Source organism: Lagenorhynchus albirostris, chromosome 1 (genome assembly GCF_949774975.1).
Source record: "Lagenorhynchus albirostris chromosome 1, mLagAlb1.1, whole genome shotgun sequence".
NCBI classification, from domain to species: Eukaryota; Metazoa; Chordata; class Mammalia; order Artiodactyla; family Delphinidae; genus Lagenorhynchus; species Lagenorhynchus albirostris.
Window position 1 is genome coordinate 175,045,847 of NC_083095.1, and position 19,440 is coordinate 175,065,286.

Genomic DNA, 19,440 nt, shown 5'->3' on the forward strand with positions numbered 1-19,440 from the left:
TTTATAGTAGGACAGAGCATGCATTGTTTTACTTTACTTATCAACAGGCCACACTGCTGTTCACTCAGGTTGTGTTTAATAAGTATGTTCTCTTGGGCCAAATGTCAAATATATCCCTAATGAGTTCAGTGACATCACGGAGCACGCTTACGTTCTCTGCCAAAGTCAGCATTGTTGGAGCAGATCACATTAGCTGGCCTTGAAGCACAGATGCCAAGGTCAGGGCATTAACAAGCAAAAACAGATGAAGATTTAAAGCAAAGTCTGTCCGTGTCAGAGAACGGCGGCCGGCTGTTTGGAGAGAGTGGCGGAGACTGTCCAGAGGTGGCCTTTGCCTCAGAGAAGTTTTTTGTGTGTCTCTGCCTTGTGAAAACCATTTAAGTCAGTGACAGACCTGAAAGATGATCACCCTTAAGCCACAGCTGCCAGTTTGAATGTTGAGTTTTGGAATATGCCGTGGACAGCCCTGATGTTCTAAACTTGATCGAAATTTTATGACCTTCAGAGGTAACTAATATATTTCCAGTTAGTATGACTTCTAGAAATAATGAAGTTCGGCCACCAAAGGTTGATTCTTCATGGCAAAGAGTTCATGAATAAGTTCTTTATTTGTCTTTTAAGATTGTAGCCCTCGAGCACGTGTCCGATGAAAGGGGAAAAAAAATCTCATGTTGTAACACACATATTTTTTTCCTGTAAGACTGGCGTTTATTATTTCATTTATTTCAAGAAATGTTGCTGTGTGCGTGTGTATGTATGGATGTCTGAATCTAATTTGACAAACTTCGGCAGTTTTTTGTGGCTGGGATTAGCCTCTCCTTTGGATGCAGGTGGAAGAAACTAAGAAAGGAAAGCAACGTTAGAGGAGATTTATGTTTTTTAAAGTTATTACTTGTACATTTTCTCCTCTGCTTTCTAAATTTGTTGACATTTTAGGGAGACTAGAAAAAGGGGTTCTCGTTTTGCAGGTGGCTGGTTTTCATTGAGCAGTTAAAGGGCAAAAGAAGGCAAGACATCCCAGTACCAAGTTGATTAAAAGAAACACAGTTTCTGGTGTACAGCAAAGTGAATTATTTATATATATATATCTCCATGTTTCTCCGATTCTTTTCTCCTATAGGTTATTACAGAATATTAAGTATAGTTCCCTGTGCTATACAGTAGGTCTTTATTAGTTATCTATTTTATATATAGTAGTGTGTCTATGTTAATCCCAGTCTCCTAATTTATCACTCCCCCCCCCCCACATTTCCCCTTTGGTAACCATAAATTTGATTTCAAGATCTGTGAGTCTGTTTCTGTTTTGTAAATAAGTTCATTTGTCTCGTTTTTTATTAGATTCCACAACCCTAACAAAACATTGTAAATCAACTATACTCCAATAAAAAATTTTGTTTTTTAAATATAAAAGAAACACAACATGGAGGAGATAAACTCATTCCAGGGCTGCATTCCAGTGTGCAGAGGGAGTCGCTGGGCGTGGTAAGCTTCCAATCTCTGTCTTCCCTAAGCAAACAAACACCTAGATACTGGCTGTATGGAAGTGTCTTTTTACTATCGCTGTTTGACACATATAAACAAAATGCTTAGCTTTACCGATGTGAGTTTAGAAAGAAATCTGTCTTCACAGAGCAAGCTGGGGTAGAGATACAGGCAAGAATTGGACGGGGATGCAGCGCTTCTGGTACCAGCTGGTGTTGTGGTCTGGACTGCGCTGTGCCTGGTGTATTTCTTTCTATCCAGGAAATCCTGGTGTATTTCTTTCTATCCAGGAAATTGGCAGGTCGAGGCTTTCCTGGTTTCTGTGGCCCGGGTGGTTTATATTCTGTTGTTACGTATTTCTTTATTGGTTGCAGTGTTTGATTTGTGGTTGCTCCATGTATTAAATAGAGCCCAAAGGCCACATGGTTTCCTCCACTCAGGGCCTCCCAGAGCTGGGTGAGGAGAGGTCATCCATATTTGGCATTAAGGTATTTGAACCTCGTAGCTGACCAAATGCCTAATTATGAACTAAAGCTATGGTGTTTTCAAACTGTCCAAATGTAGATAGGAATTAATATGAGAACCACGTGATAAGAATTTGTGGATAAAGAGTTTGCACTTAAGACTTTTCTCATGTAACCAAAAGTATTCAAATGGGCAAATTGGATGAATCGTTTAAAACGAAAGAAATGTTTTCTTTGGTGCCTCTGCCTTCATTCATTCATTCCTGTGGTCATTTGTTCATGCATTGCCCAACAACAGAAATAATGAAGATAAATTAGGTGTGTTAGAAGCATCAGAAATACTGGGTAGAATGTGGTTTGAGATTTTGAGCTTTCAGTCTGGTTGCAGACACACACACACCCCCAACTAGAGAAGAATGACAAAAGGACATATGAATAAGAGCAAAGTAATACCATTAAAGAGACATATGTAAGCTTAATTGTTGTGGGATGTGTTTAAAAAGAAAAATGCACCATCACCTTTGGAGGAACAGACGTGAACTGCCCTGGAGAGAAGGGGAGGTACCCCATGTAGGAAGAGTCCTGTAGCTGATGCTGAGAAGCTGGGCTTGGGAGCCACTGCCCAGGTGCTGTGACATGGAGTAGCTGTTTTTGGGGCTGAGGCTTTAGACCAAAAGTAACAGGGCGCCAGGTACTGGAAGTTTCGAGGCTGGGGAAAATGATAAGGAAACACTGCTGGTAACCCTTGGACTTGGATAATTTGGATATAAAGGAAGAAAGCACTATCACAGGCAAAGTAAGGTGACTATAGAAACAAAAGCAGAGAGGAGAGAGACCTCAGATTAAAGCCAGAGTTACCCTCCAGGCATGAAAGTACCTGTTTTCAACAAAGGAGAAGGTGAAAGAGTTTTACGTGATGGGATATTTATCAGCATATTTTGGGGGCATGATGTTCATTCTTTTATTTTCCTATTCATTTGTTTAAATATTTTTATCACGCTCCAGGCTAATCGACTGTCGTGCTGCCTCAAAATCTTTATCTTTCCCTACTTGCACCCTAACCAATAATTTTTAACAACTTTATTGAGGTATAACTTACAAACCATAAAATTCACCTGTTGTAAGTGTACAGTTCATTTATTTTAAATAAATTTATAGAGTTGTGCCACCATCACTCTAATCCAGTTTTAGAACATTTCCATCATCCCAAGAGGTCCCCCATGCCTGTTGGCAGGTAATCTCTCTTCTCATCCCCAACCCTAGGCAACCACTTACCTGCTTTCTGTCTTTACAGAGTTGCCTTTTTGGACATTCCATATTTCATCTAAATGGAACTGTAAATTACAATTCTTTTACATTTGGTTTCTTTAACTTAGCTTAACATCTTCAGGTTCCTCCATATGGTAGCATATATTAATTTATTTTTATTGCCTTTTAATATTTTATTGCCTCATAATATTCTATTTTGTGCGTATTCTACATTTTGTTTATTCATTCCCCAGTAGATGAATATTTGGATTTTCTTTGGGGTGAGGCTATTACGAATAATGCCATTATGAACTTCTGCTTACAAGTTTTTGTGCGGACACATGTTTTATTTCTCTTAGTCAGATATCCAGGAGTGGTATTGCTGGGCTGTATCCTAAGTTTATGTTTAACTTTTTAAAAGAACTGCCATGCTGTTTTTCAAAGTGGCTGTACCATTTTACATTCCTATCAGCAATATATGCGTTTCAATTATTCACATCCTTGCCAACACTTGTTATTGTCTGGTTTTTTGATTATAGCTGTCCTTGTGGATATGAAATAGTATCTTATTATAATTTTAGTTTGCATTTCCCTAATGACTAATGACATGGAACCTCTTTTCATCTGCTTATTAGCCATTTGTATGTCTTTTTCTGGGTAAACTATTCATATCTTCTGCCTCTGTTTTAATAAGGTTGGTTGTCTCATTATTGGGTTGTAAGAATCCTTTCTATATTCTGGATATAAATACTTTAAGAGATATATGATTTATCAATATTTCTCACAGTTTGTGCCTTGTCAGTTTTCTTAATGATGTCTTTTGAAGTGCAGAAGTTCTTAATTTTGGTTAATCCAATTTATCATTTTTTTTGTTTTCTTGATCATACTTTTGGGGTCATAGCTAAGACCTCTGTCTCTAACCCAAGGCCTTGAAGTTTCTCTTACATCTTCTTCCAGAAATTTTACAGGTTTAGCTCTTACATTCAGGTCTGTGGTCTTTTTTTTTTTTAACATCTTTATTGGAGTATAATTGCTTTATAATGGTGTGTTAGTTTCTGCTGTATAACAAAGTGAATCAGCTATACGTATACATACATCCCCATATCTCCTCCCTCTTGCATCTCCCTCCCACCCTCCCTGTCCCACCCCTCTAGGTGGTCACAAAGCACCAAGCTGATCTCCCTGTGCTATGGGGCTGCTCCCCACTAGCTGTCAGTTTCCTCTAGTTTAAAACACACAGTGTGGGATACTGATCAGGCTGGGATTTGGAGCCACGAAGATCTGGGTTGGAATTTTGGGGCTGTGTGTCCTTGAGTACCTGACACGATCTCTCTGAGCCACAGTTTCCTGTTTCATAGCAATGGTGTTCACACCTGTCTCACAGAGGGGTCGTAAAGACTGACTGAGGAGTATGTAGAAGGTGTGCGGATCTAAGCCTGGTGCATAGCAAGCTCTTATTAGATGGCCGTCGTTATTAACATTTTTGACTACTTTTGTGCTGACTGGAACTTGATTATGTTACACCTGTATGATCTCAACATAGCATTCTGTGCCTCACATAGTGTCCCTTGCTCTGATTCTCTTTTTTATGCTATAGATTTCTTATTAAAGGAATCACGTGTTTCAGATACGGTCCAAGGCGTCTCCCATTCCATTCACCTTCCCCCTTAAAGACATGAGCAATGTTCTGGAATTGGTCTTTGTCCCCTAACCCATTCTTTAAAACTCACCTTTTGATCCAGGATCAGTTCAGTTGTATGTATTGCATTTGCTTGCACTGTCTTTCTCAGATTCTTCCCATCTAGAACGTTCTCTCCCACACATTCCCTTTTCATGTCTTTTTTGACGGTGCCATTTGTGCAGTCCAGCTGGCTGTCTTGTATAATGTCCCGGATTGCCACGTGCCTGTGGTTTCCTCGTGACCCGGGAACCCCGGGCGGTGATGGGAAAGTGCAGCTGCAGATTCTTCTACATTTCCTGTACCCTTCCTGCTTTCTCTGTGACACCACGTGTGCCACCCCATCTCTCAGAACCTGCTTTGCATCTCCCACGTGAGACTTGGATTTATTGTGCTGGGCTTTGGCATCCAGAAGGAGCAGGACAGCTGAGGCCTTAGAGCAAGAGACGGAGGCAGCGGATTCCCAAGGGCTGTGAGGACAGAAAAGCTTCTTTAAAGGTGGAAGTTAGGGCTTCCCTGGTGGCGCAGTGGTTGAGAGTCCGCCTGCTGATGCAGGGGACACGGGTTCGTGCCCCGGTCCGGGAAGATTGCGGAGCAGCTGGGCCCGTGAGCCATGGCCGCTGAGCCTGCGCCTCCGGAGCCTGTGCTCCACAACGGGAGAGGCCACAACAGTGAGAGGCCCGCGAACCGCAAAAAAAAAAAAAAAAACAAAGGTGAAAGTTAGGGAAAGGCATTGCTGGTGGCCTCTGTTCCCAAAGCCAATCTGCTGGTCCAGTCCTGGCAGGCCCTTTCTAGACACCAGGGATGCTCTTGGACCCAGTGTAGCCTTCAGGTAAGTAAGAAGTGCATTCTCTCCCTTCACCACCACCAGGTGGATCCCTCCTTCTCTCCATGTGTTATTATCTGGTGGTGCCAGAAAGCTGCTACTCTACCGTTGCTTCTGTTATCACATTTATTGCCAGAGCAGTAGGGTCTATGGAGGGTTCCTGAATCTTCAAGGCGTCTCTGCATTTGGAGCCTGGTGCTCTCAGCCCCCAGTGGGAGGAGCCCTGAGCTCTGCTTCCTGCAGGCAGGGCAGCTCTCGTCCTCCGTGGGCAAGCCTCAGTTTTTCCCAGGTCGTGCCCAGGACAAAGACTTGCGCTCAGACACCTGGCTCGTGGTCAGGGCCCGCTGCATGCCTGGTGAGGCCCAATGCAAAATGTAAACATGGGGCCCCTTATCTGAAATGCAAGAAAAAAAATGCTATAAAAGGCATGAAAACTCAAAGCGCCTTTCTTCTGTAGTCTCTCTTCTGACTTGTTGTGATGTTTTCAATTTGCTTATTGAATGTTTTTCCAAATAAAGAAACACTGACATTTTAAATTATTAGCATGAATTTTACCATTCATCTTTATACTGCGCGATGCCAACCTTTTTATTGTGGTCAAAACCACAAAACATAAAATTTACCATCGTAACCATTTTTAAGTGTTCAGCTCAGCAGTGCTAAGTACATTCACGTTGTTGTGATCAATGCCAGTAATATAAGAACATTTAACTCATGCACAGAATCACTGAAATTACATAATTTGTTTTTCATAAAGCATACAAGCAGGTGTATTGCATAGTTGGCAGAGCAGTGAAACACGGCACAAAACTAACTCAGCTGTTTGTATCTCTTCTTGATGAGTGTGTGTTGTACCCACACGCCCTGCCTTTGACTCACTGATGAGTAAGGAAGGATTCAAAGGAAAAGGAACTATGGTTGTCTTATCTCTCCCTTCCCTTCTCTGCCTCCTTTATATTGTATGTGGTTAATTACAGGAATTAACGCGAGTAACAAAGGATACAGTAGGACTCCTGGGTCATTCCTGTTTCTTAGAATGTTACCTCCTTTCTGCATTTGAAGCAAGTTCTGGTTTGAATGGCAAGCGTGGTTTCTCAGGACTATCAGCTCCTGTGCTCGGGGAGCATTCACAACAGGACATGGAAATGGGGCGGGATCTCCTGTCCTCACACACGTGATCCATTGTCCCATCAGACGTCACTTCCACAACACAAGCTCAAAGATAAATGATCAAGACAGTCAAAGCAGAGCCCTTGTACAGCACAGGCCCTGAGTGCCTGCTCAGGTCACACACCCGTGGAGCAGGTCCCGCTCTTGGTTGATATTTTACACATGGTTGCAGGAAGGGAAGATTCTGGGGACTGCGTTGCTCTTGGAAGTTCTTAAATCAGACCACTTGGAATCTTGAAATCAGTCTCCCAAAGTCTGGCCCTGTCCCCACCTTCTTCCCTTTCCTCATTTCAAGAGCTCTTTCCCTCTTATCCCAGGTGTCATGTGTCAGCTCCAAGAGGTGGCACTGGGTATGCTTTATTAATCAGAATACATTTAATTAATTCAAACTGTTTTGTGAATCACAGAACCACAATCTTCTAAGATGCGTAAAGCATGGGTTATCCAGTGAATATTTTATTGAATATGTGCTGGGAGGTGCCTGTTCACAACTATGACCTAAGAAGAAAGTATTATCAGCCCATTTTACAGCTGAGGAAATAGAGGCCGAGGGCAGGTGAGGTGGCATTTGGCATTCCTCATTTACATTACAGATCCCCATATTCTGATTTCAGAGCTTTGTCAATAACCCCCTAATGTGATGGCCGAAAGAAAACTTCCTTCTCTGCCGAGTCAGCAGTCCCCTTGAAGCAGTTCGTGTTTGAGCATTAAAACATACAGGTAGGGCTTCCCTGGTGGCGCAGTGGTTGAGAGTCCGCCTGCCGATGCAGGGGACACGGGTTCGTGCCCCGGTCCGGGAAGATCCCACATGTCGCGGAGCGGCTGGGCCCGTGAGCCATGGCCGCTGAGCCTGCGCGTCTGGAGCCTGTGCTCCGCAACGGGAGGGGCCACAGCAGTGAGAGGCCCGCGTACCGCAAAAAAAAAAAAAAGAAAAAAACACAACAAAACAAAACATACGGGTAAAATGCACTCTGGGTGTGAGGAACCAGGTGGTATCCAAGTGGAGAAAAGCACTCATTAGTTTGAAGGTTGCAAGTGGATTTCAAAAGTGGGACTGTCCCTTTCGCTTCCTTCTGGAGATGAAAGTGTACAGTTTTCACAACATTTTTTTTCAAAAGCTACATGAGAAGCTTCATATTTTTCTTTAAGATGCAGCATGCCCCTCCCCGTCACCTCTGTAGTTCCCCTGTGGTTGAACATTTTAATCAGCTGTTTTTGTGCTTTAAAGATTTTTCATTTGATTTACAACTTGTAGGAGTGGAGCGACAGTGAGTAATCAGGAAGAATGCCACACAGAGGACAGAGGACAAAAGGAAGGTGAAACACAGCGTTAATAATTTAGTTTCAATAACCTTAAAAGGTTCACTGTTCACTTTTAACCTTGTATCCCAAAAAGCAAGCTACTGCAGTGAATCAGAAAAATGTTTCTTTTAATTTGCAAGTCATTTATTTAAGTCCGCTTGCAGGGACTGATGTATTCCTTAGAAAGGTTGGGAAGCACCCGCAGCTGCTGGAGTCGATTCTGGCTATTTGAGGTTGCTTTGCCTTTGATGGGAAAGATCTTAGGGTTTAAACTCTGCAGAGATTTGCCTTCAAAATGTATGGATTATTATAGCGTCAAATTATTCATTTAATAGCATTTTGGTTAGTGCCAGGCAGATCAAGAGAGACTCACACTGGCAGAGAGGCAAGCAGGGAGCGGAAGTGACTGTTGCTGAAGGCAAATTGACTAAGAGGTTTACAGGTGATGTTTATTTATTTTTTATTTTATTTTATTAGACATCTTTATTGGAGTATAATTGCTTCACAATGTTGTGTTAGTTTCTGTTGTACAACAAAGTGAATCAGCCACGTGCACACATATATCAGAGGGTGGGAAGGAGGCTCAAGAGGGAGGGGATATGGGGATACAGGTGATATTTAGAATCTACTGTCAAGACGAGGGACGGGCTGGGGCCAGGTTGGTGAGGAACTTTGAAACACTTGCCAACTAGAATTTTAACATCTCAGGATGCCTGTTAATTTAGCAGAGAGATTTTTCACCCAGATCTCAGTACCAGCCCTATTAAAACAATCCCTGTTGAACATGGTACTACGCCGTATCCTAGAAAATCGTCAGGTGCATAAAGGTGTACTTTGTTTCATAATTAGGGGGAGATGCATAGTCCAGCTACCATGAAAGAGCTCATGGCATATTTCTTTGGGGTTCTTCCTCATCTTTAATTAAGAATATGTGCCGTAATAAATGGAACCAGTTTCTTACTAGGATTCTTCTTTTGTGTCCAGTTTGTAGGTATTTCATTTCTCAGTTTCTTGGGAAACGTCGTGTGACCCTTCCTCCCTCGCAGTTGGGAGATGAGCCTCCTAGGATCGCCTTGTCTGATTCGCCCTGAAGAACCAGAGAGGCTGAGATTATTTAGAAACCCAGAAGAAAGTTTACTAGATGCTTTCATTTTGATTTTAATATGTTAACTGGGCAGACCCAGCTGAAAAGGGGAATTAATCATTCCTAACCCTGCCTGGATTTTGACGTCTAAGGTGAACCTTTAAAGCGGTCTGTTTATCTTTCTCTAGGCCTGTGAATGCTGTGTCTGCAGCTCTGCCTCTGCCCTTTGGCCTTCAGTACCGTTGCTGAATCTCTCCTCATCCCCACTCACGACTTATTCCTGGGCTCTTAGTCTGGGCACCAGCCTTGACTTAATTTCTTCCAATTGGACTCTCAGCTCTTTCGACTGGAACTTTCTTGGATACTTCAGCTCTCGTGTGAGCTTCACCTCCAGCCCATATTTGGCCCGGCTTCCCTGCTGTCTTGCCTCAGAAAGTGTTGGGCTGGTTTAAGTTATGTAGAGGAGCCCTTAATTAATTTCCAAACACAGACCTGATCTTAAAATATCCTTACACTCTGTCATTCTTAGACGCCACTGATCACAGAATGAATCGCTTTTTCACCCTTCCCCTTCCCCTTTCTCCTCCTGCATCCCTAATGCTCCTTTGCCCCCTTCTTCCCCGTCCTCCATGCCCTCTCCACCCATAAGGTGGGATCACATCTCCTGTTATACTTCTGTTGAAGGTCATTTTAAGGATGACTGTGATAACGAGTTGTCATTTCCAAAGACTTACAAAAGTATGGAGACTTGTACAAATGGAGCATTTTTACACGTGTGGAAAGTGGTTTGTGCCCTTCCTGTTCTAAGAGTTGAAGGACAGCTTGCACCAGCACTGGGGGCACTCTCAGGTCCTTCGCACTCACTGCCATCTCCCAGGTGATGATGTGGTATCTCCTCTGCCTTCCTGGAGAGCGTGATGAGCACTTAGGGACAGTAGGGTAGTCGGGTGGCCCACCCCAGCCTGAGAGGGTGAGGTCTCAGGCAGGTCTAGAATTCAGAATTTCAGATTCTCATCCTCCATGGCAGAAACATTCCCTTCCCCCAACGCACCAAATCTTATCACCCACACTCTTCTGAGGAGTAAGAATGATGCTTTGATGGGTAATTACTGGAGGTTTCATAATGGCAGAAGTCACTTGTCCAAAATATAGTTAAAGAAGAAACAAATATGTATTTAAAATGAAGAAGAATGCCATCGACCGGGGGTGGGGTTAGAGTTTAAACGTGACGTTAGCTCAGAACATGTGAACCAGAGCAATTTCCTCTAAAGTGTGATTGGCTGTGGTGTTAATCGCGATGTCCACGGTCAAGGAAATCACCATTATAGTTTTCACATGGGAGGGAAGTCAGAGTGCCTTGTTTACATTACTGCCATTTAAAAAACATTTAAAACAGCTATTCTGCTAAATAAACATTCAAGAGCCTAAAGGATAAGCATATCACTTAAACTTCTTAAGACTAAACTTTCCAAACCATTTCCTGCCAGAGGGACCCAACAGCAAAATTGCAAACTCTGTGCCCCGAGATGAGATAGGCCGAATTAGATTAAGCTGCTTAACTGTTGACATGTCTATTGATCTGGGTTCAGTGCAGTTTCCTGTCCCTGCCAGCAGTCAGATTGCTGTATACAATAACACAGTGGCCTGGTTTATGTGAAATTGGGGACTCCAAGCATCAATTACTCCAGGAAGGCAGTGGCACTGGGAGATAAGGTTAAGCTGCTTGCAGTGATTAAGACCGCTAAAATCCAAGCAACATACTTGCTGTCTAAAATGTTGCTTATAAATTTGCCAGTGTTCCATTTATAACATTTCCAAAGAGATCATCCAGTGTTATTCTCTGCAGGTAGTAGTACAAATAGCATTGTGAACGGTTATTGTTAAAGCAGTGTAACCCACTGGCTCAATTTCATGCATGTTTCTTAAATATTTGCATAAAGAGATTGAACTGGGTGGCGGGACATCAGAGGTTTTGTGGCACCGTCTTAGACCACGGCTGTGCCCACATGAGAGGATACAGGTAGCGCCAGAAATAAGTGTCAGCCATTTGACATGGATTTTTTTCTTCTTCTTTGTGGGGGACCAGTCGAGTAGATTGAGTCAACTAGCCTTCTTTGTATTTCTAATACCTACTCATGTTTTCAGAGAGCACTTATTTCCCTAAATACTACATCTTTAATGCCAAAAGCATGGAGAATACAGAAAGGCACAGTGTAAAACACAAGTATCACCTTCAGTGATGACGTTTGTGGCTTTGGATAGCGTATTTCATGTGTTATTCTTGAATACGTCTCTCTCCCTCTTCCCTTTGCCTCCCCACACATGTACACACATGCAGACATTTCTCTTCTTCACTAAACGCTCATTTAATTGTGCATATGATTTGCTTCCATTTTCTTTCTTTCTTCTCTCTGGTTAAAGGAAATGTGGTTTTTCCTGTCTTTAAACATCATGGAAAGGAGAGTAATTGAGCATATGTTTATATACTTCTGTAGAGAGCGACAGAAGGGCCTTTTTATAATCCATGAAGTTGGGACTCTTCAAAAATTCTGGATGGATCAGCTCTTTGAGGCCGTTCACACAAGTTGTTAAGTATCATACTTAAAATGCAACTCCTTTTTCTTGTAAGAGACATTCACATGGCAAATCCCATGCTTTCTGGTAAGACATATGTGCTAAGAATTGGATAAAAGGAGAAGCTTTTTGAAAGTGACATTTCAGTATGCTTATCATGACATTTTATGTATTTTTCAATATGTGTATTTATCTCAGAAATCTCTCCCTTACTTTATTACAGGTAGAAACAGAGTTTCATGTAAAACTTAGGCAATCCCTTAAATGTGGCACTGATGAAAACCAGACCTGGAAATTTGACAAGTCTGGGTACCTTTCACTAATTTAACTGTATTTTCCAGGTTGACCTGCTGAGATCGGCACCATCCTCAATAAGGCTTTGCCACATTCACACCATTCTTTTCCATTTGATACCCTCCAAGAATGATGAGAAATGAATGCATTTAAAGCGTGTTTAGCATTTATTGGCATAGTTTTAGGTTTTATCTTTTAATGAGATTTTAATTGGTTTTATTGCAGGGTTTATGCAAGGTGCCTGGAATGCCAATAGGTGAGGGGGACCCAATAAGTCAACGGACCTTTAATGCTAATATGACATCCGTCAGCAAAGCTCGTGTGTTAGCTTCCTCGCTGGGCTGATCCCTAAGGGAAACCAAGCCTGATCGTTTGAGGTTTTTCAAAAAGTAGCTGAAGTGCTACTCTCTGAAGTGCTGAAAACTCATCTCATAGTTTTCCTTTCCTGAAAAGTCCTGACTTGGTCAAGTTTTTAATTATCTTCGAAATGTCACTTTCTGCTATTAGACTTCTCCCGAGGAAGAGTTGTTTAAAGGCCCGTCTGTATATGATACTTGCAGGCATTCATTAAAGGAAAACCAATGTAGACAACCACAGCTTTTCCCCCTTTGGGTGATGGTGGTGGCAGCCAGAAGGAAGGGCTAGTGGGAGACCCACGGGCTGGTCTCTCTCGTGTGCACAGAACAGACACACCTTCCTACCCACCCCACTTTGCTTGAAACCGCAGACTCCTCTGTGGTCAATTTAACTTGTCACTGACGAGGGGGAAGGAAAAATTGCTGAATTCTTTCATACAAATTGCATGTATGGCTAGATTAATAATGCCAGTGACTTCACTATGGCTTCTGAAATCATAAACACCCACCCCACTCCCAATTTGTAGACCCCGAAGGGCTATAAATTAGGGCACTCTACTTAATCAAAAGAGTCCATGTATAAAAATCATCATGAAAAGTTACCCTGTAAAAAAAAATCACAATAGGTTGGAAAAGGTATAACAGAAAAAAAATCAGCAGTTTGTCGTCATCAAATGAAACAGTTCTAGGATGTGGAGTACCACTGGCTGCTTTCCCTCTTGTTCTCTGAACTGCTGGTTTGTCCTTTGACCTTATCCCTGTTATTTATGTAACCATCTTATCTCTCCCTCAGGATGTGAGCCCTGAGAGCCTCTCTTGACGTCCTCTACACATAATCAGACCAACAGGAGGCCTGCACTTAGCGTCCTCAGCAAACATGTACTTGAATCAAGTTAGGCCAATAGGTTTTCTAGGTCTCAGTGGAGAGTAGGGAGTCAGGATGAAATAAAGGTGGGCTTCATCTGATAGAAGACCCTGGGGCAGTTTTGGAAAGGCCTGAGGTCGTGTGAAGAATGAGGAGAAGCCAGGGAAATTTTAAGTTGATTTAAGATGATTTTAGGAGTGGGATAAAAGAGGAACGTTGGAGATGAAAGGGCTTTCAGGAAGAATGTCCCGATGGGTCTGATGCACCTGAGGTTGGAACAGTGTTGATGGAGACGCATCTCTTTCATGGACTCTTGCAAGAGCTTCCTAACTGGTTTAGTCACGCGTTTCTGGTCCCTCCAATCCATCCTCAGTAATATGGGGGTTTGCTGATTCATGAAGAGCCTTTCTTAGCCCCCCCCATTAGTTAAAGGATCATATCTAGACATCTCAGCCTCTTACAATGAACTGAGGCCCATGCATGGTCCATGATCCTCTCCTCCCACCGTTGTACCCCACACCCCCTGTGAACCCTCCCACCCACCTTCCCATCGTTCCCTCCTCCACGGGGGGCTGAAGGACATACACGACATGTCTTGGTCTTGTTTCCCTTATATATATAGTTTTTTCTTCCAGTTTTGAGACATAATTGACATACAGCACTGTGTGAGTTTAAGGTGTACAGCATAATGATGTGATTTACATACGTCATGAGATGATTATCGCAGTAAGTTTAGCGAGCATCCGTCATCTCGTATGCGTACAAAATAAAAGAAATAGGAAAAAATTTTCCTTGTGATGAGAACTCAGGGTTTACTCTCCACTTTCATATATAACATGCAACAGTGTTAATTGTATTTATTGTATCGTATGTTACAAACCTAGTACTTATTTATCTTATAACTAGAAGTTTGTACCTTTTGACCCCCTTCATCCAATCCCGCCTCCCTCAACGCCCTGCCTCTGGTAACCACAAATCTAGTCTATTTTTCTATGGGTTTGTTTGTTTTGGAAGTATAATTGACCTACAGCACTGTTAGTTCCTGTTACACAACCTAGTGATTCGATATTTCTATACATTTCAAAATGCTCACCACGGTAAGTCTAGTTACCCTCTGTCACCATGCAAAGATAATACATAGTTATATAAAATATACATTTTATACTGGGACTCATTTATTTTGCATCTGGAAGTTTGTACCTCTTAATCTCCCTCACCTATTTCTTGTCTCCCTTATATTTAACATTTTATGGTTATACCTTGGGAGTTATTTCCCTACCTAAGTGAGGTCCTTGTCTGGATATCTTTCTAGCCCTCACAGCCTAGCAGAGTATTCTCACTTTTAATGATGGAAACAAAAAGCTGGAAAAAAGAAAGCAGAGAACAAAATAATGATGCTCATTTGGGCTAGAAGAGATTGCCGTCAGGGATCAGGCTAGAACAATGTGGACATTGCAGGGTCACTTAGGGAGGCAGCCACAAGGTCCAGAAGAATAAGCTTAGATAACAGGACTTCACATCCCGACGTGAGTTTATTAAAGAGGTTTAAAAAATATATTTTGGTGAACTGTGGGACTCTAGGGCAATAAAAGCATGGGGGGAGGAATGATAATCTTGAGTGTTGGATTCCCCAGCATGGTTCATCTGATAGTGTCCTAAATTCAGATAGGATGATGGTGGTTTGAGCACACTGCAATAGGAAACACAAGAATGGGACGAGTGGGCAGAAATATACATGGGAGCAAAATATAGAGCAAAAATATCTGGGAGCAAAAAAGAAAGGTAGTCTAGGGCACTGACAGATTCTAAAGAAATAACATCTTACATGGACCACCAAAAAGTGGCCTTTTGTGATGATGGAAAAGGGGAAACTCAGCATCCCCGAACTCCTGACAGCAGGAGTGGGGAAGGAGCTTCGGGTAAGGAGAGAGGGGTTGCTAACAGAGAAGGGGGCTCTTGGGAAAGGGACCAACATCTCTACTCAGTTTTCCAACTGGAACTCTGCTTCCTGCTCTTTTTTCTTCTTCCTCCCTCCACCCCTGTCTGCTTCGCCTTTGTCCTCACCCCTCCCCAGATTCTAAGCATTTCTAAGTGCGCAGTCATCTCCTGATATCAAGACTCTGATCTTAAAGAGGATACACATACTTTGGAGGAGCTGACTTGGCAGAGGGAAAAGGGCCTGCTCACACTTGGGGTCACATGGGCCCAAACTGGGCCTTACTCAGTGACTTCCTGTCTTGAGTACCCGGGATTTGTACGGAGGTAACATTTCTGTATCTATGGGTTGGGAGTGATTACACTGACGTCACAGAAGGGTAAGAATTAGGGGTCAAGAGCAGAGAAGGAATGTTTATCTCTGCTTATAATGTGCCAGTCAGAGGCCGAAGGGCTGTGCATGCATTCTCTCTCTTTCTTTTATTGTTAAAGTATAGTTGATTTCCAATGTTATGTTAATTTCCGCTGTACAGAAAAGTGCTTCAGTTATACATATATATATACATTCTTTTAAAAATATTGCTTTCCATTATGGTTTATCATAGGATATTGAATAGAGTTCCCTGTGCTATACAGCAGAACCTTGTCGTTTATCCATTCTATATGTAATAGTTTGCATCTGCTAATCCCAAACTCCCAATCCACCCCTCCCTCAACCCCCTCCCCCTTGGCAACCACAGTCTGTTCTCTATGTCCATGAGTCTGTTTCTGTTTCATAGGTAGGTTCATTTGTGTCATGTTTTAGATTCTACACATAAGTGATATCATATGGTATTTGTCTTTCTCTTTCTGACTTAACGTCACTTAGTATGATAATCTCTAGTTGCCTCCAGATGGCATTATCTCATTCTTTTTTATGGCTGAGTAGTATTCCATTGTATATATATCCCATATCTTCTTTATCCATTCATCCATCAGTGGACATTTAGGTTGTTTCCATGTCTTGGCTCTTGTGAATAGTGCTGCTGTGAACATAGGGGTACATGTGCATGCGTTCTCAATCCTCCTGACAACCCCGTGAAGCAGGCATTCAACGAGATCACACACATGACCACCTTGACACAGCAAGTAGAAAGCAGTACACTGTTGCCTTCTCCTAATGGTGGGGAGAGGGGATCACAGCAGGTCTGGCACTACCCCTCACTCCCTCCCTGTGTTGAAAAACTAAGTCAAGAGGAAATGGTCAGTCTGTGAATGGCCATTGTGGACTGAATTCTAGTTTTCTTGGGGATCCGGGGGTTGGGGTCATCCCAGACCATCGAAGGTCCTGGGAAAGGAGTCCAGGCTGTAACCACAGTGGCACAGAGGTGGGTCACTTCTGTTTCACAGTCACAGCATCTTCACAGGTAGCAAGTATGTGATAATTAATATCTATTATGTCAGTCATGAGAGAATGATAAACTATTTCCTTTTTGTACTGCCGGGTAGATCCTTCCTCATTGTGTATGGAGGAGCCATAACGAGTGGAGCTGTTTCAGGTGCTACAGGAGCCCTGGGCTTCCAAGCAGATGTGGTACCCTACCAGAAATACTTTCTGTCTCCTCTGGTCTCATCAAACGCCTCCTCCAAAATTCACAAGCAACACATGTGGGGCAATCCATCCATGAAGGAGCCATTCTGATTTCAGTTAACATGTCACTGAGGTTGTAAACCACAACCTTCCTGAACAGAGTAAAGAAGCAAAACCCAAATACTCTTAGTATTGTTCCAGTTTCTCTTCTCTTCACCACCTCCAAACACACACACACGTGGACAACACATATGGGCTCACACACACAACCCATCTTTACATTTATCATGGTAACAGAAGTGACATGCGGGATATTTTCTTATGTTATATGTTGGGAAATCCTTAGTCCTGGTCCTGCATTGAGCACATCGCAGACAAAGACAATATCATGCAGATGTTCACAATTTGGTATGAATTCTAAAAAATCCTTCTATCCTTGCAATACATGGATAATTTTAGAAAGATATATGTTACAACTTCAGTGAATCTAATCTCCACTAGGGAGGATTTTTGGGAACTGAGGCTGAAGGTTACATGTGACTGATAATCAACTGGGTACCTGTTTTGGATTTCTGTCCATGAATATCTCACCTAATATAGTTTTATCATTACCACAACTTCGTGGTAAAAATGAGAATGTTAATGATAACTAATAATAGCTACCATTTATTAAGTGCTTTCTTGTGCAAGAATTTGCATGCATTTTCTCATTTTGTTTTTGCATCTTCCCTGGGAGGTGGGCACTTTTTTAAAACCATTTTATAGCACACAGAGTTTACAGAGACTTAGAGAGTGACTCAGCCAAGCTCCCATGGCCACTAAGTGGTTGAGGCAGCATTTGAACACGGGTCCCTCTGAATTTGGTTTCTTCAGTCTTGGTTAAGAAAACTGAGTTGAGAACTATTTTCCCTATTTATAAAAGATGTTAAATGTTTACTCCCATGGTAGTTCTTCCCCAATACATTAATATTAAACATTAACTTAATTTTGTTTTCATTTTTTTTAATTGGAGTATAATTGCTTTACAACGTTGTGTTAGTTTCTGCTGTACGATGAAGTGAATCACCTATACGTATACATATATCCCCTCCCTCTTGGACCTCCCTTGCCCCGACCCCCATCCCACCCACCTAGGTCATCACAGAGCACCGAGCTAAGCTTCCTGTGCTTTATAGCAGGTTCCCACTAGCTATCTATCTAATATCAGTTATCTCACAAAGAACAGAATCGGCCAGGCTTTGCTTCTCAGAGCCCTTCTCTTCCAGGTCCAGACTTTAACCCTGGCACTGACAACACCTCCATGTAAATTCCACCCCTCCTTCACCTCTAGACTATTTAACAGCATGATATTAAAGGAAGCTAAGTAAGACTGAATCCTCTTGGCTCCCAATAACTACATAATCCTCCAACTAAATATTCTGCTAGACTTTTGATGAGAAGATGTTTCCTGTGAAATGAAGTTTGTTTCGCATGAAAACAACCAGTGCATTCATATATTCTTCCTCTCTTGACCCAAGAAATGGAATCTAAAGGAATCTGGGATTCTTAGGTTCCTGAAGTAGAAAGAAAATCTGAAGTCATTTTTTTTTTTCCTTCTAGTTAATTTTAAGTGACAGGATTGAAGTTTGCTTTGTTTCACCTCTTTTTTCCGGGAGGGGAGGTGTCAAAATATCGTATGTGAACATCTAGTTTGCATTAAAATGGTCATCCTCAAATATTATTGCTTTTCCCCTTTAACTGTTCCTGTATATCAGACAAGTGTATTTCTGAAATATGGTCAGTAAAGGACCGATTGCTGGGTGCACAGTTCCTGCTCACTACCCAGCTGTCCTGAGGGGGGTACCTTGGAACCATCACGTCCTGCCATCTTTGCTGTGATTCTTCTCTGCTTTGTCTGTTATCTGTAACCTGGTACAAAATGAAACTCACAAGAAATCAGCCTTAGGTGAGCCTATGCCATGAGGTGTGATGTATTAGTAAACGACCTTGTTAAAGACGTACTTAAAGACCTGGCAGCCCCTGGTGGTGTTGGCAAGGATTTTGAAGATTTAAGACAAAAGGGTCATCGTTAGTAATGTTAGATGAGAACTCAAAAATATTACTGTTCTCATCTTGAACAACTGAATAGAGTCATGCAAAGCCTCTGTAATTTGGTTCAGCGTCCCACACTCGGGCCACCTGCAGGCAATCTTCACTTACCCGTCATCCTTATGGGCAGTTACTTTTCTTTGCTAAAACACTTCTTCTTTAATGAACGCTGTTATTTGCACCTTAGAGAATGGCTCATTAGCCCTGATTTGACTTGTGTCCGTGACAAAGACTGAATTTTTAAAAACTGATACATACACAGAAGAGAAAATGTAAATCTTATGTTCATGGCTGTGTGTTTCTAAAACATGCGATTCTGGTGATTTATAGCTAAAAGCAGCTCATTAATTAGCAAAGGTACTTACAATTGTTTTACACCATAGAGAATATTCAGGCTTTGAAAAACTGGAGCAATACGTTCTTTGCATGAGAATCCCAAGCATATTTTGTCCAGAGAGAGCTCATTACTTTTTTTCTTTTATAAAAAGTTAGACCACTGCCTCT

General features: G+C 42.1%; 1 protein-coding gene across 18 annotated transcripts in view; it reads left to right on the forward strand.

Moving 5' to 3' along the window:
- The window catches only part of PARD3 (par-3 family cell polarity regulator), a 729,337-nt gene that overhangs the window by 521,315 nt on the left and 188,582 nt on the right, over nt 1–19,440 (forward strand). Inside the window, exon 23 of one of the 18 annotated variants that reach the window (XM_060161004.1) lies at nt 9,443–9,659. The exons of the other annotated variants lie outside the window; for them this stretch is intronic. Coding sequence (XP_060016987.1) covers nt 9,443–9,503 — 61 coding nt within the window. The 3' untranslated portion in view covers nt 9,504–9,659. Of the gene's footprint in view, nt 1–9,442; nt 9,660–19,440 lie in introns of those variants that run through there. 18 annotated transcript variants of the gene reach the window in all.